This window comes from Mus caroli, chromosome 7, assembly GCF_900094665.2.
Source record: "Mus caroli chromosome 7, CAROLI_EIJ_v1.1, whole genome shotgun sequence".
NCBI classification, from domain to species: Eukaryota; Metazoa; Chordata; class Mammalia; order Rodentia; family Muridae; genus Mus; species Mus caroli.
This window is the reverse complement of record NC_034576.1, coordinates 131397201-131410308: the sequence shown is the minus strand read 5'-3', so window position 1 is coordinate 131410308 and position 13108 is coordinate 131397201. Positions and strand designations below refer to the sequence as shown.

The window sequence follows — 13108 nt, the reverse complement described above, 5'->3', positions numbered from 1 at the left end:
GAACAAACTTAAGTGCTAGACTTGGCACCAGGTGCCTTTACCCACTGAGCCATCTTGCCAGCCCTTTGTAGCATTTAAAATAAACTCTGGAAAGCATGTGCCACCCAAGAACCTGTAAAGCAGTATGTACTATGAATTCTTGAACGGGGCTTCAAGGCACAGGTAGCATCATGGGAGGAAACAGCAGCTCATATGAAGAGTTTCCTCATATAATCCCTGGATAGCAATCCATAAAACACGTTACAACCTTTTCTAGTTCAAGGTCTTCGTGCTGCACTATTACATCATTTTATTATCTTGTCCAAGCTCAGGGAACATTCCCACCGGGTGTTATTTTTATGAGCATCTAAAATAAACCACAAAACCTAACCCGCATTTGAGCCATTGACTATCAAACGGACCAAAGAGCTAAGTCTACAAATGACAGCGTCTGACTTCTCTATGGCGCAGCATTTCAAGAGGAAATTCCAGGTCTAACAATTCCAGGCCTATGCCTCCTGGGCTCACTGATGTAGCAGTGTGTTAGGAACTGGAGATGACAAGCTAGTGCCTATTAGATGGAGCAAGGGAGAGGACTAAGGGCGAGGAAAGCAGCAGGGATGAGATGGAGTCTTCTCTAAGCCACAGTCCCTCCGAGATGTGTTTACTACCAAGGTGTGAACAAAAAACACCTTCCATGGGGAGCTTGTCATCAAGGCCTCAAGTAGCTACGGCCATTTTAATTAACTCACACTCACAACGTGTTGACAGATATCAGGCAAGGGACATGCCGGTCTTCATTGGAAGAAAAAGCCACCTAGGACTGACTTTCCTCCCAGGTATGGTAGCATGCCCCTGAAAGACTCAAAAGAGAAATAAATGGTTCTCCATGTCCCTGGCCCCCACATGCTGCTGTCTCCTTAATTAGCACTGATGTCAATCTTTCAACATGTATGTTTATTGTATGTGTCTCAGGCGTTAGGCGTTGGAGTCAGATGTCTGACATCAGACCTAAGGAAGCATAGGAGAACCTGCCACCCAGAGTTTACAACCCTAGGGGGCAAGAGAGAGAGTGTGCAGTGATGGCTCAGCGGTGAGCTGCAGCTGTGCTAATCACATGAACGACGGGGACCTGAGAGCTGGTTCAGCAGTGTGGCCTGGGCTAACCTGGAACAGTGTGGCCTGGGCTAACCTGCAACACAGAGTTATGCTGAGGGTATGAGCCAAAGACTGAGACCTAAGAATGAGCTTGCATTATACAGGGGAAGTAGAGGCAAGATGGGCACCTGTGGTTTTTCTAGGAAGAAGGAAGGAAATGCATAAAGCTGCCAAAAGTGGAATAAAGGGGCTTGTCAGACTGAGAAACTGGTGATGGGGCCATCTAATAAAAGGGTTATAGGACATAGGTCATCCATCTGGTTGGCAGGAAGAACATTTTTCATGTTCCTATATAGCTCTGGTGGGCCCTCAGCGTGGACCACAATCCCATTTCTCCTCTAGGGTATCACCTGTGCATCTTGCAGCCTCACACCTTCCATCCTGTTTGGTACCCTTTCCACGACTGTCTGCCCAGTAGATGGCATCCAGGCTCCTAGACAGCAAGCTCAGGCCCATTGCCTAAACACTCAATAGTTTCTAATTTGTAAATGTCTGGCAAGCTTTTACCCTGAACAACATCTACAAAACACACTTAACTGTCAACACCACCAGCCACAAAAGGCCATGCATTCCACGGCGCCTGAAACAGGCAAAGCCAGAGACAGAAAGTCTATCAGCATTGCCAGGAGCAGGGGCGGGTGACTGTTAGGAGGTTTATGATGGCTGCACTATTCTAAATGTGCAGACAGAATCCACTGCACTGTGCACTTCAAAGGGGTGAGCATGACAGTGCTAAAGCAGAGCTCAGTGGAGCCCCTCTTTATAAAATCAGAGGGAGGAAACCAACAGCAGATGGTTTACAATGGGACCAGAAACTGTGAATCCAGCAACCTGAGAACTGAATTGTGCCTTTAAATTGCACAGAAACTAATCCTCATCTTGTGAGGTCAAAGAACAGGAAATGGCCTCACCAGGTCCTCCACAACCAATATGCTGAGCTCTGTTGATCTGCTTCAATTAAAACCAAACCAAAACAAAACAAAAACAAAAAACAAACAAAAAAAAACCCAGTATGGACAAAGGCTTCCTAGCATCTATTGGCAGGTTCCCAGGAAGAACACATGCATTCCTGTCACCTTGACAACCTCCAACATCAATGCGTTCACTTGACTCTGGAGCTTCTGTGCCTTGAACTTTATGACCCAAGACAGTAGGGCAAAATCCAAAACCGAACACTTGCATCTGACTTTTCTGATTGTTTGGTTTATTATTATTGCTATTATTATTAATTATTTCCAGTGTTTCTCTAACTAGTGAGATTTCTGCTTTTGTGTCTGAGTTTCTAGCAAAGAATATGTATGATACCAACCTACCTAGTAAACTATAGGCTGGAGGCATGGAGGCCATACTGCTTTACTGAGCGGACAGGCACAAGGAGACATGACTGAATGAATATCTAAAATGCAAAAATAAATTTTTAACCTACTTTTAAGAGGTAAGAATTTACAGAAAATGTGTCTTCTTATATTGAAATTAGTTAGATGAGTCCAGAGAAACCCAGAGAGTATCTGTGTCATCCTGCCATATCCCAGAAATATTGTCTTTTGATTCTTAGGGTCTAGTCAATCCGAGCCAGTGGTGGAAGCCATCATTATCTGTAGAGGGAAGTGCTTCTTGCACAGTGTAAGCTACTCAGCCACTGCTTGGAATGTTGTCATACATGAGGAGGCCAGCTAAGTAAATGATGTTCTCGCTACGTAGTCTAACATAAAACCCTCTCCCTGCAGTGGGCAGGGTAGTGACAGGGGGCCGCTGCTCTTGAAGCCCACAACTACTGGACCCAACAGCAACTTTCCTGTCTCATCTGGGCTCCTAGATACTTCCGGTTTGCCTTTTCCTTCCTCTAATTGCTTGTTACGATGAACCCGTGTCTCATGCACTACTGGGGCAGTTTCTTCAGTCTCTAGACAACTTTCCCTCTTGCCTGATGCAGCTGAGGATGTTGCCAGTGAAGAGACTAAATGTGACTTGTAAGAGAGGAGCATGTACGGGTTTGCAGGTCCAGTGCTGATGAGGCAGGAGGATCTTGAGTTTGAGGCTATCCTGGATTATCAAATGAGTTCTAGGGCAGCCTGAGCTCACATGAGGCTGGCTCAAAAAAAATAAAAATAAAAATAAAAATAAAAATAAAAAAAGGCAAGACAGAATATAGAGGAGCATTTTAGTCAAAACCGTTCACTTATTTAGCATATATTTATTGAGCTGACACATGTCCTTTTAAAATTTCTTTCAAATTCCTAATTTTTATAACACTGAGAGGGATTATTAGGAAACTGGGTTTTAATGCTTTGGCATCACTGTGGAACCAAAGGTGACCTTGAATGTCTCATCTTCCCCCTGCTGCTTCCTGAATGTTGGGATTACAGGTGCGTGCCATCACATCCAGTTTTTATGCCGTACCGAGGCTAGAACCTAGGGTTCCGTGTAAGACATAGGTAATCACACGACCTTTGCAGCAGGAAGTGGGTTCTTCCTCACAGTAACTAATGAGGCCATTGGGGTGGATCCTAACACTGTATGACTGGTATCCTTATAAAGAGGGGATGGTTAGGGCAGAGAAAGTCAGAGGGAGTTGATGTGAAGAGATGCAGGGAGAATGTCATGGGGGGACAGAGGCAGCGCCTGAATTCTGCTTCCACAAGCCAAGAAACAATTTTAGTATGAGAAACCGGCAGAGGCAAGGGAGAGTCCTGCAGGTTGCTGGAAAAGCTGTCCTGATGGTCCCTTGCCCAGCCTCCAGAATAGTAAGACAATATACTGTTGCCATTCTAAACATCTGGTATTTAGATGTTTGCTTCAGCAAGTCTAGAAAACTCCATCAGTATCAGAACATAGCATGTTCCATGCAAACATCCCTGTCTATGTTGGATGGCTCAACCAGTGACACAAATCTGGTCATTTAAATAGCTTGCATAGCTGCTTTCATATAACTGCCACAAAAATGATTTGTCTACAAAAGGCCTATAGATAGTATTCACAGTTTGCCTTCCCCTTATCTAGAGGATAGGACTAGGCAATTATCAGTATGCACTAAATTAGTTGTTAAAAGGTAGCAAATGAATTAGGGTAGCGGGGCAGGATATGAGGGGTGTGATGAATTGAAAGGAATTGTCTACACCAATGTGATATGTGGAACCAGGTTAGAGGAAGGCAAAGGAGGGCATGGCCACATCAAGGAGGAAGACGTGGCAGGCACATGAGAAGCCAGGGCAAAGGCCCCTTAGTGAGGTGGGTCTGGAGTGTTCAAGGAACAGAAGGAAGCCACATGAGCAGGCAGGTCTGAACGGTGGGATCTTGCAGCTCACTGCAGGGTGTAGGCTATGATGTTGAAGGAATAGAAAGAGTCGATGGGGATTCCTGTAGGAACTCATGGGCAAGCCCACAGGCTCACTGAAGGCTCACTGGCTGTAGCAAAGGGACATGGAAAACCAGTCAGGAGCATTGCAGTATCAGGGGAGAAACTGGATTCTAGAAATACATTCAACACAAACGTTTACAGAAAACCGCAGGAAGCCTAGAAGAGAAGGGATCCCCCAGTAAAGTGAAACAAAGTATCAATGGATGTCAGGTGCAAGCAACCTAAGTTCTGCCTGTCTCGTGGGCTCTGCATAGAGGTAGGAGTACCGTGGGGCTTCAGACTGTTCCCACTCTCCTGAGCACCAACACAGACATGGTGCTTATCACTGGCAGCTGGGCTCTGAGGCCCCTAAAAAGCATGGGATGCTGTGAGCTCAGCCATGGCACACAGGTAGCCGACGGAGGGGAGATACATTCTTTTGGGATTGAGTACTCTAAACAGAGAGCAGCAAGGGCCATAGTTGGTTTGGCCCAAGGGTAGGTTTCTGGTGGGAACATACAGTTCAAAAAAACCCTTTCAAGTCCTTTTATTTAGAAAACCAAAGGATTGGTTCTGATAGCCTAAGAGAAGTCTGGTGAAGTGTGTGTGTGTGTGTGTATGTGGTGTGTGTGTGTGTTGTGTTGTGTGCGTGTGTGCATGTGTGTGTCTGAGTGTGCGTGAGTGCTAATTCACACAGGGATGATGGAGTGAAGCACATGTTATTTCCAGTCCTAGCTACTTTGTCCCTGGCCAGGAACCACAAATGCCCAAGAGCAGCGAGAAGAGGCAGAAGCTGGCCTATGGCATTCTCTGTCCTTCTCAGCATCTGTTTTCCCAGACTGGGGATTCTACAAATCTCTGAGTTCAAATGCTTTGTGTTCACGGTTAATCACACAGGTGAGCCCTGTTACTGGGCGCGGGACTTTGCCCCGGCATGACATTTGAATCTCTCTGGCTTCCAATTGACCTGGAGGGCAGCCTAGCACAAAGACAAAGGGAACATCAGCCACATAGAATTTTAGAATTGATCCAGCGAGCTCTCTGGGGAAGTTTCACTGAATACATTATGTGTAGCCGCCCCTCTATGCCTCTACCCCCATGTTCCCCTCACATAGTAAAAAAGCAGGCTTGTCTATTTAGGGTGAACTAGGGAGGAAAAAAAATAACACAAAAACAACCACAAAAACTAATAGAGCATGCCATGTGAGACTGTGGGATATCGATTAGACAGGAATATGTAATGAAGTAATCGGTTATAGTTCCATACAGACACCATTGCTTAAATCACACTGAAATGGAGTCATACAATCCCATAGTAGTAATGTTGCTAACTAACATTAATAATGAGAAGGATGTGGAATTTGCTGGTGCCTATTGGGGTTCCATATAGATTTTCACCTTGATTGATAGTCCCTGTCAGCAGTCACTGAGCAGCACAGTTCACCACAGAGAAAAAATCCAATTTGTCTCAATCAAGCATCCTGCCTCTAACACCCACCTACACTGCAATCAAAGGCCTGGCTGCCATGTGTTTGTCAAGCTGAAGGCCTTAGAGGCCTCCTCCATTTCTCCCCGAAACAACTGAGGACTGAATAAACACAGTTTCTCATTCTTTCCCTGTGGCTAGATTATTCAGCCACAGAGAAAATGACAACAAGTCAGACTAGGGTCAGAGAAGGCTGAAGAAGTTCACACTTCCCCTCTTAGGTTGCCAGTGCAACATCATTAAGCAAAGATGAGGGAGACAGGCATAAATTCTGAACCTTTTTATAAAATTTCGGGATAGCTTCTCATACATCTCCGGATGAACATGAACTCACTGTGCAGCCAAGGCTGACCTTGAACCTCAGGTCATCCTGCCTCCACCTCCCTAGTGCTAGGATACTAAGTGTGCACCTCCACACCCAATTGATGCAGTGCTGAGAACGGAACCTGGTACTCCATGCATGCTACACAAGCATTCTACCCCTGAGCCAGTTCTCTTTCTCTTTGAAGTTCATCATTGTTTCCCAAATCCAAGATGGCCAAATGAGAGTGGCAACTCCATACTAGTTGCTTAGAAACAGATCATGTGGCAAAGATACATCTGCCACCAAGCCAGCTGTTTAGGAAATGCCATGCAATCTTTCTCAGCAGCAGTGAGGTGGGAAGTGGAGGATAGCGATGAGCACAGTGCATTTGCGTTTACCAATGACATTTGGGTTCGTGATTGCATTCAGTCTATCACAGTGCTTTGTGAAATATTCGGATATCATCGTTCTATAGCAAAAGAAGAACCTGCAGTTCCCTGGGTAACAGGAGACATAATTCACTCAAGGCCATTTGGCCCAGACTGTTCTTGCTGGGAAATGCCCTAACCCCCTTAACCCTGTAGGCACAAAGGAGGCGGGGAAATTGTGCTAAAGCAAGCACTGCAGTAAATAAAGATTTACTTCAGCATTGATACAGAGGGAAGTCTTACTCCAGCCTTGAGGCAGAGGGAAGCCTCACCCCAGCCTTGTGGTGGCTACCGAGGATATTAGTGAAGTTGGGTTGCTGGGCTGTATATACCCTTTGGCATTGCCTCTGTGGTGAGAAATATGTCCTTGGGGACTAGATTTGCCATGGGAAAGGAGCCTAAAACAACTTGGTACTGAGACTGAAGACTGATCCAGAAGAGAAATCACATTTAGGTCTGAGGCCAGGCTGATGACAATGAAGACCTGACATCTTGGGAGGACTTGAGCAGTCCTCTTGAGAACAAGTGAGAAGAAAGAACTTCTCAGCAGGGGCAAGATGCATACTGTATCTTGTCTTCTGACAGCAGGGACTCAGTTCTTCCCATTTCAATGAATGCCCAACAACCATCCCTGGAAGAAGGGATGAGCCACTGTGAGGACCGCTCAGGGACTCACCTTGCCAATGATGCTTGTAGTCACACATGCGGGACAGGGCGATCATCATGGCACAGTACAAGGGCAAGATGGCAGCACAGAGCCTCCAGCTCTTCCCCCGCCCACTCTCCGTGAAGCAGTGCAGCTTGCCAGCCAGGTAGAATGTTGTGAAACCGAGGCCCGAGAAGGCAACTGCCAAAGAGAAAAAGCAGGCATTACCCTAGCAGGTGAGGAGCAGAGAGAACTGGTGTATCTCTGGCTTGCTGTCTGCCATCTTCATGCCCCGAGCAACAGGACAAGAGGATCCAGGCACCTTGTAGGCAGCCTGTTCTCCTGCCACAGCCATTCCAGCATAAGCACTCAACCATGAGAATGACCTTCCAGGTCTGCATGTGCCCAAAGCCTATTCTGTGTCATTATTCTTTCACTCATTCACTCACTCATTCAACAAAGGGTTAATGAATCTTGTGATGGGTGATCTTGATTGTCAACTTGACATACCCGGGAAAATGAAACCTCAATTAAGAAATTGCCTTCATCAGATTGACCCATGGGCATATCTATAGGGCAATTTCTTTAGTGCTAATTGAGGAAGAAGGGCCCAGCCCACTGTGGGCAGTATCATCCCTAGCCATGGGAGCCTGGGCTATTTAAGAAAGATAGTTGAACATGAGTCAGGGAAAAGCCAATAATCAGGTTTCTGCTTCAAACTCCCTGGCTTCCCTCCATGATGGACTGCAACCTCTAAGATGAAATATACCTTTTATTCCCCAAGTTGCTTTTTATTTTTAGAGTGGTTTGTCAGAGCATGGAAAAGCTAGCTAGAACAACTATTCAATATAATCTAGGCAGACACAGGTTAAATGGGAAAAGAAAGGGTTGAACAGGACACCATCTCTGCTCTCACAGCATTGGGGGCTGATGGAAAAACATGGCTGTCCTGAGACACTATGTTAAAATATATTCTATTTTATAATATATTCTATTTTAAAAAGTGCACCCAGGAAAAAAAATCAGTAAGATTTTTGCTTACATTAGAAGGGTCAGGACAAATAAGATGACTGAGATAATTTCTGAGTTTTTGTTAGAGACAAAACATGAAATACCAAAAAGGAGTGGACCTGATAGAGAAGCCAGTCATGGCAAACACCTAGAGTCTGTTTTAAATTATAAAATTGCTCTATTTTAGAAATGCAAAGACTCAAAATCAAGGAGTTTAGAGATAGTATGTGTAAACCGGAGAGTTTTCATCCATCTATTTATGGCCATGTGAATGGATCTGCAAGACACTCTAGTAGATGAAATAAATGTGCCCAAGAAAGACAATTCTAGGTTTGTTTCTGTTGTTGTGATGAACATCCTGGAAAAAAAAAAAGGCAACTTAGAGAACAAAGGGTTTATTTACTTAGAGTTTCAAGTTACAAGTTTACTGTTGTGTGGAAGTCAAGGCAGGAGAGCAAAGCATCAGATGCAGAGCTAAAAGTAGAGAGAATAAACACACGGAAGCTTGCTCTCTTACTATCAGATAATGTTCTCCTCTCGTATACTGTTCATGAAGTCTAGGGAATGGTGCTGCCCACAAAAAGCTGGATAACTCATAATTTACCAATTTTGCACATACATACACACAGGTCAACCTATCCTATAAAATTCCTCCTTAAGAGCATAAACCTTCATAGTGATTCTAGATTGTATCAAATCAACATTTAAAACCAGTAAGCACACAGAAAAACACGATGCATTTTTGCTCATGCAAGATCTAAAACTTTGACCTCACAGCAGAGTAAAACAGTGGTTACTAGTGGCTAGAATGGATAACTGGAATAGAGAGAGTTTGGGTAAAAGGCATCAACACAGTTTATTAGGAAGGCTTGGTTCTAATGCGCTATGGCACAGCAGGGTTTCTATAACCTGTGATATCTGTTGTGTATTTCAGAATCAACAAAAGTATCCAAAGGTCCCTATACAAAATGGTGTTTCAGGAGGTGAAAATGCTAACTACCTTGGCTTGATCATTCTGCATTGTTTACAAGTATCAAATTAGCAAATTCCTCCCTATGAATAGGTATAAATATTATTAATATGAAAACATTTTGAAGAATTGATGCTGAAAAAAAAAAAGGAACACAGTTTAATTCCGTGAGATTTAAGCCCTCTGAGGGCTTAGAAAAATGGGTACACAGAGAGTCTCCTTTAATAGATAGGAAACTTTAAAACCTACTGGCATCCAGGTCCTATCGACAGACAGTCTACCTGTAGCAGTCTGGCATAGTCCCAGGACTAGATGTGTCTGTTTATGGGTGCAGCCCTGTGTGCCATATCCAAACTTCCCTGTGGTTATAATGGCTGCCATGCCTGAGTTCAGAGGCTTTCCTTGAGGGCAGCTACTGCAGCTGCTCCTCTTCTCCAGAGGGCAGACATACCAAACCTTTGTCTTGATTGGAAGACACTTCTAAAGATGAGAGCTCCTACACACTCAGCCCACACAGTGACTTTGGGAGAACAGCTCTGACAAATACTTCATCAGCACACCAACAAGTCCAAGGGATGGTGCCCAGCCTGCCTTGCAGTGTGGGCATCACGAAGGAGTTTCTTATAAACACAGACTCTCAGGCTGGCTCCAGGCCAATGAGTGACAACTGGATTTCCACAGTATCACTAAAAGGATCTGTATGAACCCTACAGTATGAGAAGCCCTGACCTAAAACACAAGCAACACCTTTTTAGGTGGCCTTTAGGTTAATCTCAAGGAGATAGCATAAACTCTGAGAGGCGGGACTAGCAAATTTCCTGTTCAAAGTTGTTTATAAAAGTGAAAAATTAAAAATGATTAAGTAAAGGCATAAACAACCCAGCTATGATGCCTCCAATAGTCGGCGGGGGTGGGGATGCAACGTGAAAACTCAGATTATATAACAATGTTGAATGAAGAGAGGAGGACTCAGCATTAGATTCTAGGCCAGCACAGTTTTCACGGGCAATAGTGAATTGCCTTAAGCTTTTCCAAATCATCTCTGAAAATTGCGTAGCCACTTAAAAGGGATGTTGATTATGAGCATAAACTTATAGCAAAGTAGGTCTCCCTCAGCAGCCAAAGCAAATAAGGTTACAAAGATCTCCACTGCCTCTTACTGCCTCTATGTTAAACCTGGTTTTCTCAGGTACTCCAAAGAAGCAAGAGTAAGGAAACACACATGGCAGCTGCATGTGTGCACTGGAGTTGTTCTTCTTAGGAACAGCTTTCCAACATTAAACACATGTTGAGGATTAAGCTTAGCCCAAGAAGATATGAGATATGGCACTGCCCAGCATGGCATGCTAGGATGACAGAAGGGTATTAATGACTTCCACAGCGTTCTAAAAGTGGAACCATTTGGGTGCCATCCTAGCTAGTCCAATAGCTTCTTAATTTCTACCCATATGCATTGGACTCCATCCTTCCCATTCATTTCCAGTCTCCCAGGAGGTACAGGAGTGGGAAGGCTGGTCAGCTCATTTGTATTGGCTCTGGCCTCATCTTCAGCTCTTACAGGAGGAATAAAATGGTCTTTATTGAAGAGAGACAGCTTAGCAAGTCTATCCACCTAATTACCCTAAGTGTGAGGAGCAGAAAAGTACAGCCCTGGGGCTCTGTTGGGCAATAAATGGAAGTTTCCAGAACCAGAGAGGAGACAGCTCAGAAAAATGGCAAATTGTCATCTCTCAGGAAAACAGAGTATTTAAAAAACCAAGGAACACCATGTGGATGATGATGATATTAAATTTGTGCCTAAGTCATCCTGTATGCTTGTAAATTTTTTATTTTTGTTATTTACAATAAACATTGTAAATAAAAAAATTTGTATATTACCCATATAAAAATGCTTCGAAGACTTCAGCACAGATGCATCATCAGCTCAAGTTACCAATTCTACCTGCACTTTGGTATCTTCAGGAGATGGAGAAGGAAGGAGATGTCTGGCTAGCAATGAGGTCTCAACCTCCACCTGCCTTCTGTTGTTAGACCTAGTGGGGAAACCCCCACCCCATTCCTGATTCGGCGTGCACCCAAAAAATCACGAAGGACCATCTCTTGCTGTAATTACATGAGGACGTTTAATTACGGAGCTCCGGTCCGACATGCATCTCACACAGGAGATAANGGATGNNGGCCACGAGGCTCNAAAGNTAGGAGTTTTTATGGNGTNAGGGGCTTAGGGGTGTGGAATTCAGCATAGCAACACACTATTGGCTTATTTAAACATTAACAGAAGGATTACAGAGCAACAGGACTTTGTTCCTGTGGGCTGGGGGCTTATCTTTGTTCACATAGCAACCAGTTGATGTATGACTTTTACCTGGCGCCAAGGGGCAATAGACAGAGGGGGAGGTTCCGGCCAAATGGTGGGGACTCAGACAAGATAGCCTTGCCTGCGTCCTTGAATTCTTTTCATCTTCACAGTTAAGATGTTCTTAGGAATGCCTTAACAACAGCCCTGCCCTGGCAGGCCTGGAGGCTGTTCGCTTTGTTCTCAGTCCCAGGCCTGGGCTCTTAAACAACTCACAATTTACAATATTTTACCTTCCTTCACTGTCACCCAGGAGCTCTCACAGTGCAGCGCTGGCACCAGGTCTGGCCTCAAGGGCATTGCATCATTCCCTGAAATGCAGGTAAAATCCTCTCTCCTGCCCAGTGAGAGGCAGCACCAGGCACAGCCTCTCCCAAGCAGGGAGGCCTTTCCCTCTGCAGAGGAGGATTTCCTTTGTAAAGGTAAAGAGCCTGACCTGGAGGCCAGGAGACCTGCCGCAGCCAGTTTCCTTTGACACATGCTACTGGCCCTTTGGGCAGTATTTTAAAAGCACTGCATGCTCTACTTTTCTAGGTGACAATACAAAGCTCCAATTTCATGCGCAACCTCATGCTTGTCACTTTCTTGCTGACATTTATACACTTTTGACCCAGTGTCCTGTTCCCTGACAATGGACTTAGGGGGTGGATTCCTTCTGGCCTGGCAGACACAACTGAGCATCACATACCTAGTTCTGGTCCTTTGCTTCTTTGGCTTTCCTTAGCTGCTGAGTCTAAATTAGACCCACCAAGCTGTGGTTGAATAAATACAATTTCTTATGAGACAAGGGGTTTGGGGCCAGGATGTAATGTTCCATGAACCATTCTGCTCTGAGATCCTGAATCCTAGATTCAAATTCAATGAAGAGAACAAATAAGTAAGAAAGTCATCAAGGACAAATTTTCTAACTCGGACCATACTACACCCGATTTTCTTCTCAAAGGAACATACCCAGCTGAGCTTGCCGGGGGCTCTTTATCCCACCTCGGAACTAGTTAGATGATGCCCATTTGCAGTGAGTCGATTCTCTGTCTCCCTTTAGATGGATCACTACTTTCTAGCACGATGAAGAAACAAAACTGAGACTAGAATGTAGCAAGGCAGGTAGAGTGCTTGCCTGGCATGCATGAGGCCCTGTGTCCACATAAGCCAGACATGGAAACACAGACCTGTAATCCCAATACTCATGTAATGATGACAGAAGACAGAAAGATCAGAAGTTCAAGGTCATATTCAGGTGCATAGAGAGAATTTAAAGCAGTCCTGGAAACCAGGAGACCCTATCTCAAAAGAAGAATGGGGAGAGGAGGATGGGAGAACCCAACCTTAGCTGAGAAAATGGGCTTTCAAATACATATTCAGTGCACTGTCCACTTTGGAAGATGGAATTATATATATATGTGTATATATATATATATATATATATATATATA

The 13108-nt window shown here is 44.5% G+C and overlaps 1 protein-coding gene across 2 annotated transcripts in view; it reads right to left on the bottom strand.

Moving 5' to 3' along the window:
* Positions 1–13108, bottom strand: part of Plpp4 (phospholipid phosphatase 4) — a 137143-nt gene that overhangs the window by 4520 nt on the left and 119515 nt on the right. For both annotated transcript variants that reach the window (XM_021167127.2, XM_029479063.1), the window contains exon 6: positions 7369–7539. In XM_021167127.2, coding sequence (XP_021022786.1) covers positions 7369–7539 — 171 coding nt within the window. The remainder of the gene's footprint in view (positions 1–7368; positions 7540–13108) is intronic.